The sequence below is a fragment of the Syngnathoides biaculeatus genome, chromosome 19 (genome assembly GCF_019802595.1).
Source record: "Syngnathoides biaculeatus isolate LvHL_M chromosome 19, ASM1980259v1, whole genome shotgun sequence".
In the NCBI taxonomy this organism is placed as follows: domain Eukaryota; kingdom Metazoa; phylum Chordata; class Actinopteri; order Syngnathiformes; family Syngnathidae; genus Syngnathoides; species Syngnathoides biaculeatus.
In genome coordinates, this window is record NC_084658.1 from 14,997,636 (window position 1) to 15,014,363 (window position 16,728).

Sequence of the window (16,728 nt, forward strand, 5' to 3'; positions counted from 1 at the left end):
TTTTATTAATTTCTATTTTGTACAAATAGAATTACCATTAAAATAAAGACACAATAAGATAAAGGGTTAGAAAATACTGTCCTGTCATAAACAAATATTTTGAATACTATATTATTAATCACATGATATTAAATACTGTTAAAAACAAAAAATCTAAAAAATAAATTCGACCAACGGGTAAATGGAAAGTTTTAAGTCACTTAAATTTACGTATTAAAAAAAATTAAAAAAATACCGATTCTGATTACTCTCCTAGTAACGTATTTTAATTGGTTAATTAAGCGGTGGCTGTGGTGACGTCACTGTGCCCCTCACGTCACGTGGTGAGTTTGTCGTCGTTGTTGGAGACCAGAAAAGGACTCGAGGAGGAGGAGGAGGAGGAGGAGGAGGAAGAGGAGCCGGTTCAAGGGGGTCCTCGAACCAGGTAGGGAAGATTTATATGTCGCTTAAAGTCTCTTACGTGTTAATTTGTCGTCTGCGGGGTTGTTAAAACCACCCGAAATCACTTGGACGACATTTGTTGTTGTTGTTGTTGCTGGTTTTGTTTAGCGGAGTTCGCGTTCCTCTCACTTTTCTGTTCTAAAATGTTCCGACGGGCGACACTGGTGTTGTCATTGTGTCAATCTGAGCACTAATGACGTCTTTTTTTTTTCCTTTCTGAAAAATAAAAAACAAAATTCAGTTTAAAAAAAAAAAAAAAAAAAACACCCGCATCCAAACAATTGCTAAAAATCCGAGCGCCTCATTGTGTTCGTGAAATGCTCACTGAAGTTATCTATCTATCTATCTATCTATCTATCTATCTATCTATCTATCTATCTATCTATCTATCTATCTATATCTATCTATCTATCTATCTATCTATCTATCTATCTATCTATCTATCTGTCTTGTCTATTTTCTTTCTTTCTCTATCTATCTGTCTGTCTGTCTATTTTCTTTCTTCTCTCTCTATCTATCTAGCTATGAAAAGTTGCAAATTATCTATCTATCTATCTATCTATCTATCTATCTATCTATCTATCTATCTATCTATCTATCTATCTATCTATCTATATCTATCTATCTATCTATCTATCTATCTATCTATAATGCTTACACGATTAGCTCTCCTCAGTTCTTATTGTGTGTGTTTATTATATTGCATTATAGTCTAAAAACAACTTTTTTATTTTTTTTATTAATACGATGCACGCAAACTTGAGTATCACAGGCTCACGTGTTGTGGCGCTCGGACGCACGGAACACACGTGGACGAGGGAAAGCTAGATTTGCCCGGTAATCGGCTAAACGGGATTAAGACTTCTTAACGTCTTGCTCGCCCCGCCGGGTGTGATGGTCAGGTCTGCGTCGTCGAACCCGAACCGGGATCGCTGTTGTCCGTCTGGAGAGGTTTGCTCAAGTCTCACTGGATTCTGAAAAGTCTCACGAGATTCGCAACAAGTCGAAAGAAACGACCTGAGGTCTAAAAGTTTGTAACAAAAACCGTCGAGCCGAAGTTCCGCACTGACCCTCACCGGAAGGATTCCTGAGCAGAGATCATAAACCCGACATATTTTTGTGTGTATACACGGCAGGCGGTCATCAGCATGAACTACGTGGGCCAGCTCGCGGGCCAGGTCCTGGTGACGGTCAAGGAGCTGTACAAGGGCATCAACCAGGCCACGCTGTCGGGCTGCATCGACGTGGTGGTGGTCCGCCAGCCCGACGGGTCTTTCCGGTGCTCTCCCTTCCACGTGCGCTTCGGAAAACTGGGGGTGCTGCGCTCCAGGGAGAAAGTGGTGAGCGCCGCGAAGGGGGGCGACCAGTTGAGATCGAGAGACCAAGGCAGCTTGAAAGGGGATCCACCAATTGATGTGTGGCAACAAAACAGGTTCACAAGATCTGTGGCGGCGGGTTTGCTAAAGTCGGACAAGATTAGCAAGGGTCTCACAAGGTTTGCCAAACCCTTCGAAGAGTCCCCCGAAAATTTTACGGAGATTTGAGCACTTTTGTGACGTTTCACAGTTCCATTTTTGGAGCCGGTCTAGTGGAAAACACAAAAGAAGTGTGAGATGTTTTTATAATTGCACAGATCGACATAGAAATAAATGGAGAAGCAGTGGAGTTGCACATGAAGCTGGGGGACAACGGTGAGGCGTTTTTTGTCCAGGAAACAGAAGAATGTGATGTAAGTGGCATTTTTAAAGAGAATGGAACAAAAAAACATGACTTTTTATCCTAAATTTCTTTTGATGTCTGCAGGAGATGATACCGCCGCACCTGGCGACCTCGCCGATCCCCACAGACGACGCCCCCACCAAGGACCAAACGCTCAAAGGCAGGCAAAGTCGGCCCCCAGTCGGACCGGAAGACGGTCCGAACGCAGGGGGGAAGAAGAAGAAACGGCGACGGCGGAAGCACAAAGCCGAGCCCCGTAAGGAGGAACATAGCCAGCCAGTAGGGGGCGAGCTGGAACTGCCTGGGCTCAGCTCAGACGAGGAGATAAACTTGCATTGCACGTGGTCAGTCGCAAACTTTGGATGTCTTGAAACGTTTACCTCATGATCACATTTAACTCTTGACCAGAACTCAGCGTACGGACAACTCTAATGAAGGCAATCACGATAGAAAATAAATGTTCTGGTTTTAGGGTATCCTCGCCGACGGACGACAACGCGGATCACTCGCGACGTTCCCCAGTCGCCGGGCTCGAATGGGACAGCTACCCTTTCTCTGACGGCGACTGGTCCCCCTACACTGAGTGAGTCCACAATTCTGTCCGTGAACCCGACCCGAGAGTCACTCTGCGCTCTCCCGGCATCCAGCACGGTGATCTCCGATCTCGAGCGAGGGTCACCCAACAGCGACTCGGAGCTTTTGGTGAAGACAGCGGAGAGTATGCTCAGAGCCGATGCCCACATGCAGTGGAGCTGGGGCGAGTTCCCGGAATCTACCAGGGTAAGACGAATAAACATCTGTTGCTTAACTCAAAACAATGCCAAAGATTTCACAAAATGCCAAAGTCTCACAGGACCTTCCTTCAAGCAGGTGAGCAAAAAGGAGAGGTCTGGACTAAAAGAACTGACCATCACCCCATCAGAGACCACACATTTCCGGGTCATCTCCGGGCCAGAGGAGCGAGGAGAAGATCGTCTCTGTGGCGTTGTCAAACCCACACCTCGGAATGCCGAACCGGTAACGTCAGACCTCGGTGGGATAGCTACCCGCAAGACCAAGTGGACGTCTTCCCCGCCCAGCCGCGGGGAGTCTGATACCAAACCTGGAGAGATTGCCATGAAGAGACGAGGTAAGCCCAAATTGACCAAGTCTCACAAAATTGATCAGTTTCTCATTCGATTCGCTAGATCAGTTAGAGAGTCTGAGATTTGTAGAGAATTCTCATGAGATTTTCTAAAGTCTCGGGCGATTTTGCCAAAGTCTTACCATATTTGGTAGAGTGTGAGTAGATTTGTCAAGTCTGAAGAAATTTGCTTCTCTTAAGATTTTCAAAAAAATCTCATAACATGATTTGAAATGTCTCACGGGAGACGTTTCACCAGAATCCCAGAGAAGTCTTCTCCTGAGATTTGCGGGAGTCTTGACGAGGTTCGCGAGATCATTTGAAAAGTCTAACAAGAAGAAGTAGATCTTGATTGACCAGAATCTGAATCGCAACTACGTCAACCATTTTCGCTCCATTTTGCGTCTCTGCATAGAAACTGGTCTTAGCGAGAGAAGAAGAACACAGGAAGGATGTGGTGCGCACGCACACACCCGAGAAGGCGAACAGGAAGTGAAAGAAACTCATCCCTTTTTTCACGACACTACTGCTTCCCTTTACCGAGGTGTGAGGAAGCGAAGTCAACATCAGGGGCCCGAAGACATCTACCTGGATGACCTGCATGCGCTCGAGCCTGACGTTGTGGCGCTCTACTTCCCCAAGAGGTAACGGTGGTCAAGACATAAATGATAAATTTATGAATTGAAAAAAACTACACAAGAATACTTTTTAGTAGATGAAATAAATATATATATATATATAATTCCTCCTTTTGTAAATATGATGACGAACGACTTGGTTAGAGCGTCGGCCGCACAGTTTCTGAGGACTTGGGTTCAAATTCCGCCCCTGCCTGTGTGGGTTTTCTCCGGGCACTCCGGTTTCCTCCCACATCCCAAAAACATGCATTGATTGGAGACTCTAAATTGCCCCTAGGTGTGATTGTGAATGCGACTGTTGTCTGTCTCCACGTGCCCTGCGATTGGCTAGCAACCAGTTCATGGTGTACACCGCCTCCTGCCTGATGACACCTCGGATAGGCTCTCTCCAGTGACCCTCGTGAGGATAATCGCCTAAGAAAACGCATGGATGGATATAAGTATGATAACGTCTCTGCTGATTTAAAAAAATTGCCCACTTGTGTCTCCAGCGAATCAGGTCAGGTTACGAGGCCCTGGACGGAGTCAACGGCTGTTGGGGGTACGCACTCAGGTTCGCAGTCGCCCAATTCGGTGGGCAGCGGCGGCGGCGGCGGAAGTCTCGGAGACAGCGGGACCGAGTGCCTCTCTGACTCGGCCGCCGACTTGCCCGAGGTCACGCTGTCGCTCTGCGGTGGTGGCGGAGGCGACGACTCTGAGATCGACGGCGGTAATGAGCAAGACTAGCGCTGCCTCCACTTCGACAACAGAATACCCCAAATAGATTTTTTTATTCCTTGCAGAAAAATTCCTGGACTACATTATCAGCTATCATGAGTTTGCAGAAAACCCCGCAATTATCGATAATCCCAATTTGGTGGTTCGGATTGGACACAGGTGATCCATTTTATTTTGAAACAAATGTTTTCTTGATCTGATATTCTTTACCTGTCATACGTTACTGGACAGATATTACAACTGGACTCTGGCGGCACCGCTCATCCTCAGCATGCAGGTTTTCCAGAAGAACCTCCCAAAGGTGACTTGCTCTATGATCCAAAACTCTACACGATGTCGAACAGGATTGGAGAAAGACGTTTAATGAGATTTGCTAGTTGCACCAGATTTGCTAAGGTCTTAACGGGATTTGCCAGTTTTATGAGATTCTACGTTGTGATTTGTCAAGTTTTTTTTTTTTTTTTTTTGCAAGATTTGCTTGCGTCTCCAAAGATTAGATCGCATCTCACGAGATTTGCTGAAGGCTCACAAGGTTCCCTGGAGTCACGCGATTTGCCAAAATCTCACGCGATTTGCCAGGCTCTCGAGATCGGAGAAATCCTTTGAGATTTGTCAAAGTCTGATGAGATTTGCTGGTATCACACGATTTTGCTGAAGTCATGACAAGACTCACAATATTTCTGCAAAAGTTTCATCAGATTTAATTCTTACTAGATTTGACAGTCTAAGGAGAATTATTCGACTCTCACGGCATTTGGGAAACTGAGATTTGTCAGTCTTGCAAGATCTTTGGAAGTCTCACAAGGTTCCAGGTTCAGGACCTCCAAATACTTTCGCAATGATGTAAACTCGCACAGGCCACAGAAGAAGCCTGGGTGAAGGACAGGATGCCCAAGAAGTCTGGCCGGTGGTGGTTCTGGAGAAAGAGCAGCAGCGCCAAGCAGGTTTTGAGACATCTTCATGAATTTTCCTCCCTGTTTTTTTGCATTGTAAATATTGTAGGATAATATAATTTATGCAAATACACCTGACGTCACCTACCCTGCATGTTGGGTTCAGCTATCCACCGAGAGCAAACTGGAGCGACGGGAGAGTCTGACCAGTGAGAATCCAGCTCTCAACATAGACCCGAAAGCACAGTGAGTCCTAAACAAAATGTTCCACTCTACGTACTGAAATATTACAAGATATCATCATAAATAAGTCTTATGATGATGTTAGGAAAGGCACACTTCATAATATTCGAAGAAAAACGGGTGAGCGTTTTTTTTTTTTTTTTTTTTTTTTTTCCAGGCAGAAAACGTCCGAGTGGTCGAGTGACGACGAAACCAAAGAGCTCAACGCCGTGATTACCGGCCGGACGGCGCCCGAACGGGTGCAGACGGAAACTCCCGGCCCCGCCTACAGGAAGTCGCTGCGCCTGTCGTCGGAGCAGATTGTAAGACCCGATGATCGCGTCACGCTTGAAACGAAAAAAAAAAAAAAACGGCCACATTTGGTGGGTACGCGCAGGAGGGTCTGAAGCTGAGGGAGGGTCCCAACGACGTGACGTTCAGCATCACCACTCAGTACCAGGGAACGTGTCGCTGCCAGGGCACCATCTACCTGTGGGACTGGAACGACCAGGTCGTCATCTCGGACATCGACGGCACCATCACCAAGTACGGCGATCCCCCTGCTTTTCTTCTTCAGGACTTTGTAGCGCGGACTTTGTAAGCGGTTTTGTCAACACAGGTCGGACGTGTTTGGTCACATCCTGCCTCAGCTCGGCAAAGACTGGACGCACGAAGGAATCGCCAAGCTCTACCACTCGGTGCACCAGTAAGTCCCCTCGCTCATTTTGGTACCCTTCCCCTGCGCTTGTGGAGTGCCGAAAAAGCGGTGTGGTTAATTTATCTGGGTCACCTTTTTGCGTCAGGAACGGTTACAAGTTCCTGTACTGTTCGGCGCGGGCCATCGGCATGGCGGACATGACGCGGGGGTACCTCCAGAGGGTCAACGACGGGGGCACGCTTCTGCCCAGGGGACCGTTGATGCTAGCGCCAAGCAGCCTCTTCTCGGCCTTCCACAGGTACAGCTAGCACGAGCTAGCTCAATTTTGACACTTGTGGGGACCTGATGATGTCATCCGTCATGTCACTTGTCTTAGAGAGATGATTGAGAAGAAACCCGAGAAGTTCAAAGTGGAATGCCTGTCGGACATCAGGAAGCTCTTCTCTCCCGGCGTGCGTCCATTCTACGCCGCGTTTGGCAACCGAGAGAGCGTGAGTGCTTCCTGCGCATTTGATTTGTGAAACAACCCCCGGCGGGCTCTCCCAACCTCCCGTGACGTTCCAGGACGTGTTGGCTTACCGTCAGGCGGGCGTGTCGGCCTGCCGCATCTTCACGGTGAACCCAAAGGGCGAGCTGATTCTGGAGCAGGCCAAAGCCAACAAAACGTCGTGAGTTCCCCAGAAAAATGTCACATTTAAAGAGGAGTTGTCAAGGTTTGTAAAATCAGTACTTGTACCTAAAAAAATGAAAAAGTACTAAGTTGTACTTAAAATCGAACTGAACTGTACTGGTTTTACCTAAAGCTTTAGCCGCTGTATCATTTTGCAGAATGTGCAGATTTAATCTGAGAATCAGCACTTTTGTCTTTTATTTTGGCGGTCAGATACGCACGTCTGAGCGAGCTGGTGGAGCACGTGTTCCCGTTGCGCAGCCGGCAGCACGCCGCCGCCTTCTGCTGCCCGGACTTCGGCGCCTTTTCGTACTGGAGGCAGCCCGTCACGCACGCCTGCTTGGAGGACCTCCTTTGACCCGTTCCTCGTGTACGCCGATAATCATTCCACAGTTTGGGATGCGGGTGCTCCGTTTGAAGTATTTTGAAAGCGGTTGTTGTTGCGCTCCCTCGTACGCGAGAGCAATGTGAAGTTTCGAAATGTTTTTAATTATGAATTTTGTATGTGGTTTCTTTTGTCTTCAGTTTTTACGTGGGCGGATGGATGAATCGGTCCGGATCGATTCGGTGAATGCTGCTTTTGATGAAGCCACAAAACCGTGTTTACTCCAAGTCAACACAATTATTGCCATTTCAATATTGAGGAAAAATGATATTTATTTTCATGAATAGAAAGGTTGACAAACACAGGAACAAAGTAGATTGGCATGGATCACTTATCGGGGTTAAGTACCACTGCGGTTCGAGGTCACCCAAAACATTTTGTGCGTGACTCATTTTGGTAACTCCGCGTTATTATTGTGGCTGCCAAAAATGGTATGAATGTATGAAATGAATGGAAAAAGCGATATGTGTGACTCATTTGACTAGTACCCGTGAGAAGGTACAAAAATGAGCGGGTCACTTCTTTTGGTCCACGTTTCCAGAGTACAGAATGCCAAAAAGTAGGATGGCCGTCTCATTTTGGTTCCCTTCCACCAAAAAGTGGCCCACGTCACTCAACGCTAACTTGTTCCCATGATTGAGTGGCACGGGTCACCGATTTTGTTACCTTTCCGCGGTTCCCTTCGTAACAAATGTTGTTTTTATCACCTTTTAGTCTTCTTCAGCGCCTACGTGAGAGACGGGGCCGGCTACCGGCGAGACGGGTACAGCAGGACCCCGCTGAAGGATGACAGGGTGCTGGCGGAGGCGGAGGCGAGCTCCCCCGCCGTCAACGTCACCGCTGCCCGCTCCCCTCGCCTCATGGCCACCACCAGGGTGACCGAGGCCGGGGCGCAGAGGCCGGCGCACGGCTCGCCGGCCGCCTCCACTCTGGAGTCGAAACTGTGGACGACGCGCTGGTCCACCGACAGGACCGCCTCCATCTTGTTGCCGGGTTGGGCGGCGAGCACGGCGCTCAGCAGGTAGCGGCCGTCCACGGGGGCCGTGAAGAGGCCTGGTATCACACGGATCCTTATTAGTCCAGTCATGGAGGTTTTCCACTTAGCGCTAGCATTTGGTAAGCTTTTTACCAAAAATTGCCACATAATACACCTTTTTTGGTAAACTTTTGTCAGGGTCCAGAACATTTTGGCACCACGTTTTAGGGGTGGTAGAGGAGGCTGCCCTTGTATTTAGGCACCTAAAGCCAAGTCCTTAACTACTGCTGCCACTTTCCAGGTATGCACCAAATCCAGTACACAAGCACATCTGTGCTGTACCCACTTTTGGCGCCCTTCTATTATGGTGCTAAAAGCCAAGTCGTTAGCGACTGCACGTCTGTCCCCCAGAGTGTTCGTCAAGCAGCACCTTCAGGTCCAGTTTGGTTGGGTAAACCAGTTTCCAATGTACCACGAGAACAAATCCCTTCTGAACCATTTTTTTTTTTTTTTTTTGCTACCACCACTGTCCCTACGAACCATATTTTTGAAGTACATAGTGGGATTAGTATGCCGACAGACTCGCGCTAGCAACCCCTGGTTCCCCAAAGCGAGTTCTTAAAGACTGAACTACTGCGACCAGAACATTCAAGTGCAGTTCAGTTGGATTTCCATTGACGAATGTTGTGCAGTGGTAGGCTAACTAAATCCAAGTCCTTAACACCGGTTTGGTTCTTTGCTTTGCCTACCCGTGCTCGGGTCGTAGTGGCCCCCGTCGTTGACCAGCACCGTGTCGAAGCGGATGACCCCCGACTTGCTGCGAATCGGCGGTCCGTCGAGGCCGGCGGAGAAGGAGATCTTGTCCTGTTTGAGCTGCGCCGCTGCATCTGCTTCAGTCACAAGAAAATCCGGCAAAATTTGAGATCACCGGAATTGAACTCCCCCCCCCCCCCCCCATCCCCAATTGCCGTTCCTTACTCGACCTGGAACGGAAGGAAGTGTGTAGGGTAGCGCCTCAACAACTTTTACCGATGGAGCTTGTGATGGAACACAGATGAAAAACAATTAACAAAGACTTCTGATCAGTTTTTGCCGGTTCCGCTAAACTCACCCGGCGCGCCGGCAAAACCGAGCTCGTGCGCCGTGCTGCCGTGAGTCCCGTCGGGAAGCTTGGTCGACAGCGTCATCCTACCTGGGGGGCCCGCCTCGCCCGCCTCCGTGGCCGAAGGGGTCTGCGGGGACGCGTCCGCGGGGCTCGGATGGACCGACAGAGGCGGTCCCGCTTCCACCGTCACGCCTGATGAAGATGTAGAAAAAAAAAAAAATCATGGATTTACTGTACGTAAGTCTGCCTCTAACGATTATTTTTATACTCGATTAATTCAAATCAAATAAAAAAAAAAAAAATCTACATTATAAACAAAATGCGCATGTGAGGTGCAGGTATCATGTTGTCCACCGGGGGTCACCATCCTCACGTTCCTGCGACTTTGAGTGTGACTGGCTTTAAAAGGCGTTGACGTTTTTTTTTTTTCCCGGCCTTTTCGATGAATCGATTCATTCCTGGAGTCATCCACGTTTTTCCGATTCGTTTGTGTCATCTCATTTTTCATCCGGCTATTATTATTATTATTATTGTTTTAATTTTTTATGAGGGTTAGCGCCTCTAAGTATATGACGCGTGTTTAGAAAACGTTTGCGCAAATGACCCAACGTTGTCCACTAATTCTGCTTATTACAGGCCACAGCATATTAATAACATCCAATTTAAATAATTTTTAATTAATTTTAAATATATGTCAGTTTTTAACTCCTCTCAACTGGATTAGTTTTTGTGCAAAGTCCGACTAAACTCCCCCAGGAGGTGATGACTCACGACGATAAAAGTCTTTAAAAAAACAGCAGCACGCCCGGCGAGGCGTGACGCGGGTGCGAGTCCCCCCCCCCCCATAAAAAAAATGGCGTTGCTCAACAGCGGGCGCCATCACAAAGCCGAGCATGTGCGTTCAATCAGCGCCGCGACCGAGCGAACAATACGACCTTTGATTTGGGTAAAAAAAAAACAAAAACACAACACAAGCCCCTTTGGCCACATTTTGTTTGTTTGTTTTCTGTTCTTTTCTCACAGAAAATCTTGCCGTGTTGAACAAAATTAAAAAAAAAAAAATATTCATGGCTTTCATTTGGAAAGTTTGCCTTTCGTGGAGAACGGCCATTTTTTTCCTCTTTTGTTTGATGTTTTATTACCCGTGGCTTCATAAAAGCGAGGGCCCGAACATTAGCCACCGAAAAAAATCACTGAAATTTGTTTTAATATGGTTTGTTGCATTAAAAAAAAAAAAAAAAAAGTAGGGGATTGGATTGATTTTATGAAAAAAATAAATAAATAAATAAAATTCAGGTCACCTTGATGTCATTTTAAGTGAGCTAAACCTTGCAAATTTAGTCTGATTTTGTCCAAATTTATAAACTATTTTTTTGAATTATGTATTTATTATTTTTCAGGCAAACCCCCCCCCAAAAAAAAAAAAGAATTTCCTTTTTTTTTTTTTTTTTTACATGCATATATGTAAAGAGTTTGATCCCGCTCCGCCAAGATTTTTACTTCCAGACGAATTCGGGGGACATCGGGGTTATCTCAAGAGGTTGGAAAATGGCCGCTGCAAAGCTTATCTCAGCATTTTTTGCTCCCCCCCCCCCCCCGCCGCCGGACCCCCACTTCCCCTCGGCCCCCGTCACGCATTTGAGGCTCCCCCCCCCCCCCCGGTAATGAAATGAAAATGGAAAAAAAAAAAATGTAATTCACGCTAAGACGAACTTCCTGATTTACTTTTGAGTGCCTCGTATGAAAAGATCACAATAGCAAAATGCAATTTTTGTTGGAAATTGTACAAAAAGCCCCCTCAACATCTGCCCCCCCCCCAAAAAATACATTTTTCACCTTTACTTCCAAATGTTTATAAGTTCCATCACGTGTGGGAAAATGAATTCACCAAGAGTTGTCGAATTTTTGAACAAAAATTAGCGAGCCGAGCGCAATTTAGTCGGACTTTTAATGTCATTTGTATGTCGGATACATTAGAAATCGAACGCAAAACGTGATTATAAAATATCAATCAATCGTGTTGAGTGATTATTATTATTATTATTATTTTGTATCGGCTTCACGTTGCTAACATTGAAGCTTTCTGACAAAGGTTTTTCAGGCAACCCAAAACATGAGTAAGGTAGTAGTGAGTAATAGAGTCCCCCAAACCCAAACCCAAAGAAGATTTCATTTCTCTCTATTCATAAATTGTCCTCAGCTAATCAACACCATCAAAACAATTATGAATACATGAGGCCGCTACTAATTTCAATGACTTTTTTTGTCGGGCGGAACAGCTGGAAAGCGTTGGCCTCACAGTTCTTGGGACCCGGGTTCAATCCCGGACACTCCGGTTTCCTCCCACATCCCCAAAAACATGCAACATTAATTGGAAACTCTAAATTGCCCCTAGGTGTGATTGGGAGTGCGGTTGTTTGTCTCGATGTGCCCTGCGATTGGCTGGCGACCAGTTCAGGGTGTACCCCCCCCCCCGTTGACAGCTGGGATTGGCTCCAGCGCTCCCAAAATTTGTCCAAAATTCTTCTTAATTCTGGACGCGTTCCCGGAGTTCAGGGAAAGCGACCCGGCGCTTAGTTGTCGGGCCGCCCGATAAGGAGCGCGTCCGTTCGCCGGCGCCGTGGATAAAGCGGTCGGCGCGCCGGAGATAACGCGGTCAGGCGCGTTAACCCCCGTGAACCGCTGGCGTGACGGAACAAGAACTTGCTAGCCTGGGGGGCTTCTTTTGAAGGCACAAGCGCGTCGTACGTCACTGTCACATTTTCCTTCTTTCTGAGCAGCCAATCGCGCTCACTCCGCGGATTTCGACACATTTGAGCGAGAAAACATCAACAAACCCAAATGGAAAACCTCAAGACCGCATCACAACCACTACAATGAATGACAGTACCGCCCAAAAGTCCTTAAAACTCCTCCACAAACAAAACAGCGGAGCATATGGTGCCACTTTCCAGACCGAAGAAAGTACTTAGTACACTCTCCTCATAGTTGTCGTAACTTTCCTTTTGTCGTCGCATGATTAGTTTTGCACAGTTTTTCCGCCGGATGCCCTCCCTGATGGCGGCCCAGTAAACCAGCCGCACATGTTCCGCTGGCTTCTGTCGTAAATAACCCTTTGCAACCCTGCCCCCCACCCGGGGGGTGGCGGGGGGACAAGTTCCATGTGGGCTGGCCTCGGTATGCTGGTATGTCTTTAATGTGCTGCTGTTTCTTGTGAGTACGGAGTCCCGTTCTGAGACCAGCACCCCGCGGGCGCCCCGGGCGGGGGCCGATGTTTTTACTTGATGAGTTGATAAACTCCAGGGTGCATCTGGCCGCCACATGACGGGATCACGTGAGGGCCTTTTCAAGAGGCGTGACCGAGCTTAATTGCACAATTGTTCGGATTTAAGACATCGAGACGGGAAACGGTCTTCGGGTTACGTGGAGAAGCTTTTTGTCCTGATAACTGGTCCTAACCCCAAAGACGAAGACACACAACAAGGCGCTGGGGTTGAGAGAAAACTCAGTCGGAAAGTGACTTATCTTTTGGGTTACCTCAAAAACTCATTTATTATTTTTTGTCTTAAGAAACATTACGAACAGATTTGTACTATGGACCTAACCCTATCCACCAGGTCTACAACAGACCGTCCGATGGTCCGCTAACCCCAGCAATCGAGGCCGGAGGTGTTTGCAGCACAATTTAATCTGATTATGTGCAAAAAAAGAATATGGCGAGGACTGAAATATTCTTTGGGTTAGTTATGTGAAAAATAGATTTGGGCTTGATGTCACGGATGAACTGTGCACCAACCCTAACCTCCCTGGACCTTGCTCACAAATCAAAAAGTATCAGGATCGACTTAAGCTCTCTTGTTCTCATTTAAAGTTTACCTGTCTGGATCTGGAGATCCTTCGCCACTTCTGCGACATCCTTCAGGATCTTCCGGCACCTCTCGACCTCCTGCCGCTTCGCACCACCGACCGCTTGGGCTCCGGCGATCTCCTCGGGACAGCCCAGGTCCTTTAGCCTCCACGCCAGATATTCGACATCGCTCAGCCTGCCATGTAGCCTCTCCAGGGTTAGAAGTCGACCCTCAACACCTTGAAGCTTCTCTGAAGCCGTCTCTTGGCTCTTTTCCAAGACAGTCAAGTTTGCCGTGAAGAGTCCAAGGTCCAAGGTGTTTAGTCTGCTCTCCAATGTTTGCAGAGTGACCCTGAGAGTGTTTGGTTGGAGATCTTCAGGAGTTTGGCGGTTTACTCTGTCTTCCATTAAAATGAGCTTCTCCTTCAAGTCCTGAATGGCTTCTTCCTGATCTCTCTTCAGACTCTTCTCCACCACAGAAGAATTCACAAGTCCCTCGAGTGTGTACAGAAACGAGTCCGAAACCCGTCTGGTTTGCGACTCCTCCAGCTCGGTCTTCATCTCTTCCATTTGGCGGCGGAGGTCATTTTCTTTGGACTCCATGAGCTCGGTCAAGTTCTGGTAATGGTCCTCCTGCTCCTCCTGCTGCATGGACGTGATCTTGTAGTCGCACGAGTTCTTCAGGTCGGCCAGCTTGATTTCCATGCCCTCCATCAGCTCTTTTCTCAAAGCGCGGATGCTCTCGTCCACATACGCCCGCAGTTCACCGTCACAGGGGGGAGCAGGCGGGTCCTCCATTAGATGCCGAATTTGTCCCTCGTGCTGGTTGACCCGTTCCTCCAGATGGTTCCAGGTGTCACGGCTGCTCTCCAGGAGGCTGATCTTATTCATGAGCTCGTCCACGGAGAGCAATTCCACCGTCCTGGTCTCGGCACCTCTCGCGCTGGCAGGCTGGGAGGGTTGCCCCATCTGTTCCAGCAGCACGTGGAGGATCTTGCTCGCGTCCTCCTGCAAGTCCAGCCTCAGGTTGGAGGACAAGTCTGTTATCCTGGCCTGCATGTCCAGCACCATCTGGGTGAGCTCCTGCACCTCATCCTCCAGACGGAGCGCAGCGCCAGGATCTCGCCACGGATGGTTCCCACGAGGGTCCCTCTGGTGGTCCGTACGCTCGCCTTGAATTGGCGCAGGAGCGAACGGGTCCTGATTCGCTGGCCTTTGCTCGGGAAACTTGGTGCTGCTTTTCACCTCCATGCAGTCGTGGCCCTGGTAGCCTGGGCAGCACCTCCACTGCAGCTCCGTCACCGTCTTGTAGTCCAGCTTGTATGTGGGCCTGAAGTGCGTGCGATAGCTAGGGAACACGTCATCGGTTAAGTACTGTGCATTCATGTAGGGAGCGAATCTCAAGGACTCACACCAGGAATCAATCGAAGAGGAAGCTAACCATTTTGGGCTTGATGAAACTACGAGGGAATTCACGCGAATAAGCCCCCCCTCAAATGATCATTTGTAGGCGTCACCGTGAGAAATTGGCTGGGTGGAACCCAGTACACTAGATACAGGCGGGCAACGCTAAATTGCGAAGCTTTCTTGACGACCCTGTCTAATCTGGGCGGAGCATGGCGTCAAGACACAAAATTTGGTTTTTCATCACAGGGTGCCCGAGGATGTCTCAAGTAACCATGGACAGTTTTTATTTTGTTCCGAAGCTATTCTGGACGAATTCCAAGGTCTTGACGAACTCCTCGTAGGGATGAACCGTTTTACGGGGTAAAAACAGTCCCCCCGGCGCTCGCAGCGAGGGTGAGAAACCGGGTCACCCGTAGTTTTACGAGGTCCACGCGATTTCCGTAGCGGGACGGGCATTAAAATTCAAAATCGGAATCCTCGGGAAAGGCCGGCAAGCCCACAACAATGGTGTTATTGAATCTGTTTAAAAAAAAAAAAAAACATATTGCTCGTAAAGTTTTTAAAAAATGCAACTGCTGTAATAACTGTGAGGACAAAAATGTAATCCTAATCATCTGCGACTACTTTGTTACTTTATGAGGTACATCAACACTTTTGCCACATTTCACCGCTTTGCTTGAAAAATGATTACAGATTCTGTTCATACGTCATAATCATAGCTCACGCAGCGACGTTATGATCACATGGCGCAAATCTCCGGGAATGGTTTTGCGCTTACATGACCCGCTGCGCACAGTTGCTCTTCTCCGGTCCGCACCGCAGAAACTCCGGCTGCGCGAAGCTCTCCGAGCCCCCCACCACGGCGCAGCTGACGTTCTTGTGCACGACGTGCGCGCACCAGTTTCTGCAGCGGGAGACAAGGGATGCTCACCTTTTACGCATCATTTTTACCCCCCCCCCCCAAAAAAAAAATATATATATATTTCCATAAAACGGATTTACCTGTTTCTCTGGCGCATTTCGGCGCTGGAGTGGGCGCCCCCCTGCGGGAAGGGTGATCCCCTTGCGACTTGGGCGACGAGCAGAAGGAGGACGGGGGTGCAAAACCTCGTCATGTTGATGGCTTGGAGAAAGGGCGCGAATCTGTTCGGAAACAAGTGTCCGACGCTCCGGTGAGCCGTGAAGGCAACGGAGAGGGATTCGACCCGACTCCGCTCTCAAAAGTTCCTTCAATGTGGCGTTTTTGGGTCTACCCCGCCACCAGCAATGAATGACCCCCCCACCACCACCACTCCACGCCTTCGTGACGTCAGTCTCCATCACCGTGGAAAAAAAAAATATCGATTATAGATTATAGAAACTATCGATATGTGGATTATTCGTGAGTTTAAAGATCAAATACCCATATGGATAAATGTCAGTAAAAATTTAGCTGAAATATGATATGAAACACGTCCATTTATAGCCTCCCTATGAAATTTGGCTTTGGGTAACTTGAATCGGGGACGTGCAAAGTTTTTTTTAACTACAATGAAAAGTATTTGCAGTTTTTTTTTTTTAATTTGGAAAATGTGTGAAAAACATTCATCCCTTGTTTTTTTCCCCGTAGATTCATTTTTTTCCAAAAAAGAAATCACGTTCATATTTTGAAATTCCATCCAGTATATTAGCCGCTCATCCTCACAAGGCTCCCACGAATTTTGAAGTTAAAAGTGTGAAATATTGCTACATGTAACTTTTTTTTTAAGTAAAATTTTTGTTTAATTTAAAAAAATATATTTTTGGACACTCTTGCCTTCAATGGTCCAGATTTTCGTGCGTCTGTTGGCTAAAAAAATGTTTTGGGCGTGCACTTCCTGTTTCGCCAAACGAAAACAAATAATGAGCCAATGAACTCGCTCGATTCTATTGCTGCATTGCCCAAAAA

At 47.6% G+C, this 16,728-nt stretch overlaps 2 protein-coding genes across 13 annotated transcripts; one reads left to right on the plus strand and one right to left on the minus strand.

The window, feature by feature from the left end:
* Positions 1-329: 329 nt before the first annotated feature.
* LOC133492826 (phosphatidate phosphatase LPIN2-like) lies at positions 330-8,321 on the plus strand. 9 transcript variants are annotated; one of them, XM_061805569.1, is made up of 23 exons: positions 366-424; positions 1,344-1,471; positions 1,578-1,781; positions 2,075-2,170; positions 2,245-2,504; positions 2,633-2,743; positions 2,808-2,940; positions 3,028-3,289; positions 3,699-3,740; positions 3,828-3,927; positions 4,413-4,630; positions 4,704-4,797; positions 4,870-4,939; positions 5,496-5,582; positions 5,698-5,777; positions 5,932-6,076; positions 6,151-6,299; positions 6,373-6,459; positions 6,557-6,709; positions 6,788-6,902; positions 6,976-7,079; positions 7,295-7,451; positions 8,181-8,321. In XM_061805569.1, exons 3-22 carry the CDS (start codon positions 1,590-1,592, stop codon positions 7,437-7,439), a joined length of 2,643 nt encoding a protein of 880 aa, XP_061661553.1. In that variant the 5' UTR covers positions 366-424; positions 1,344-1,471; positions 1,578-1,589; the 3' UTR covers positions 7,440-7,451; positions 8,181-8,321. The 9 variants fall into 9 exon arrangements, with proteins under 9 accessions (XP_061661550.1, XP_061661553.1, XP_061661548.1 ...); XM_061805564.1 differs by having other exon boundaries at positions 3,699-3,927; XM_061805570.1 differs by lacking the exon at positions 3,699-3,740.
* emilin2b (elastin microfibril interfacer 2b) lies at positions 8,215-16,040 on the minus strand. 4 transcript variants are annotated; one of them, XM_061805575.1, is made up of 7 exons: positions 15,804-16,040; positions 15,580-15,705; positions 13,424-14,742; positions 9,554-9,739; positions 9,426-9,479; positions 9,192-9,329; positions 8,215-8,519 (listed from the first exon to the last, which is right to left on the minus strand). In XM_061805575.1, the coding sequence occupies exons 1-7, from the start codon at positions 15,914-15,916 to the stop codon at positions 8,215-8,217; spliced, it is 2,241 nt and encodes a 746-aa protein (XP_061661559.1). In that variant the 5' UTR covers positions 15,917-16,040. The 4 variants fall into 4 exon arrangements, with proteins under 4 accessions (XP_061661559.1, XP_061661558.1, XP_061661561.1 ...); XM_061805574.1 differs by having other exon boundaries at positions 9,192-9,332; XM_061805577.1 differs by lacking the exon at positions 9,426-9,479.
* Positions 16,041-16,728: the final 688 nt, after the last annotated feature.

Bases quoted from the DNA above. Each gene is read 5' to 3' on its own strand.
- LOC133492826 (XM_061805566.1), top strand. From the start codon at position 1,590: ATGAACTACGTGGGCCAGCTCGCGGGCCAGGTCCTGGTGACGGTCAAG. The intron at 5,583-5,697 runs GTTTTGAGACAT...TGTTGGGTTCAG, and splicing joins AGAGCAGCAGCGCCAAGCAG to CTATCCACCGAGAGCAAACT. The intron at 5,778-5,931 runs GTGAGTCCTAAA...TTTTTTTTCCAG, and splicing joins AACATAGACCCGAAAGCACA to GCAGAAAACGTCCGAGTGGT.
- emilin2b (XM_061805574.1), bottom strand. From the start codon at position 15,916: ATGACGAGGTTTTGCACCCCCGTCCTCCTTCTGCTCGTCGCCCAAGTC. The intron at 9,480-9,553 runs GTGAGTTTAGCG...TTCCATCACAAG, and splicing joins CGGTTTTGCCGGCGCGCCGG to CTCCATCGGTAAAAGTTGTT. The intron at 9,333-9,425 runs GTCGAGTAAGGA...TTGTGACTGAAG, and splicing joins CACACTTCCTTCCGTTCCAG to CAGATGCAGCGGCGCAGCTC.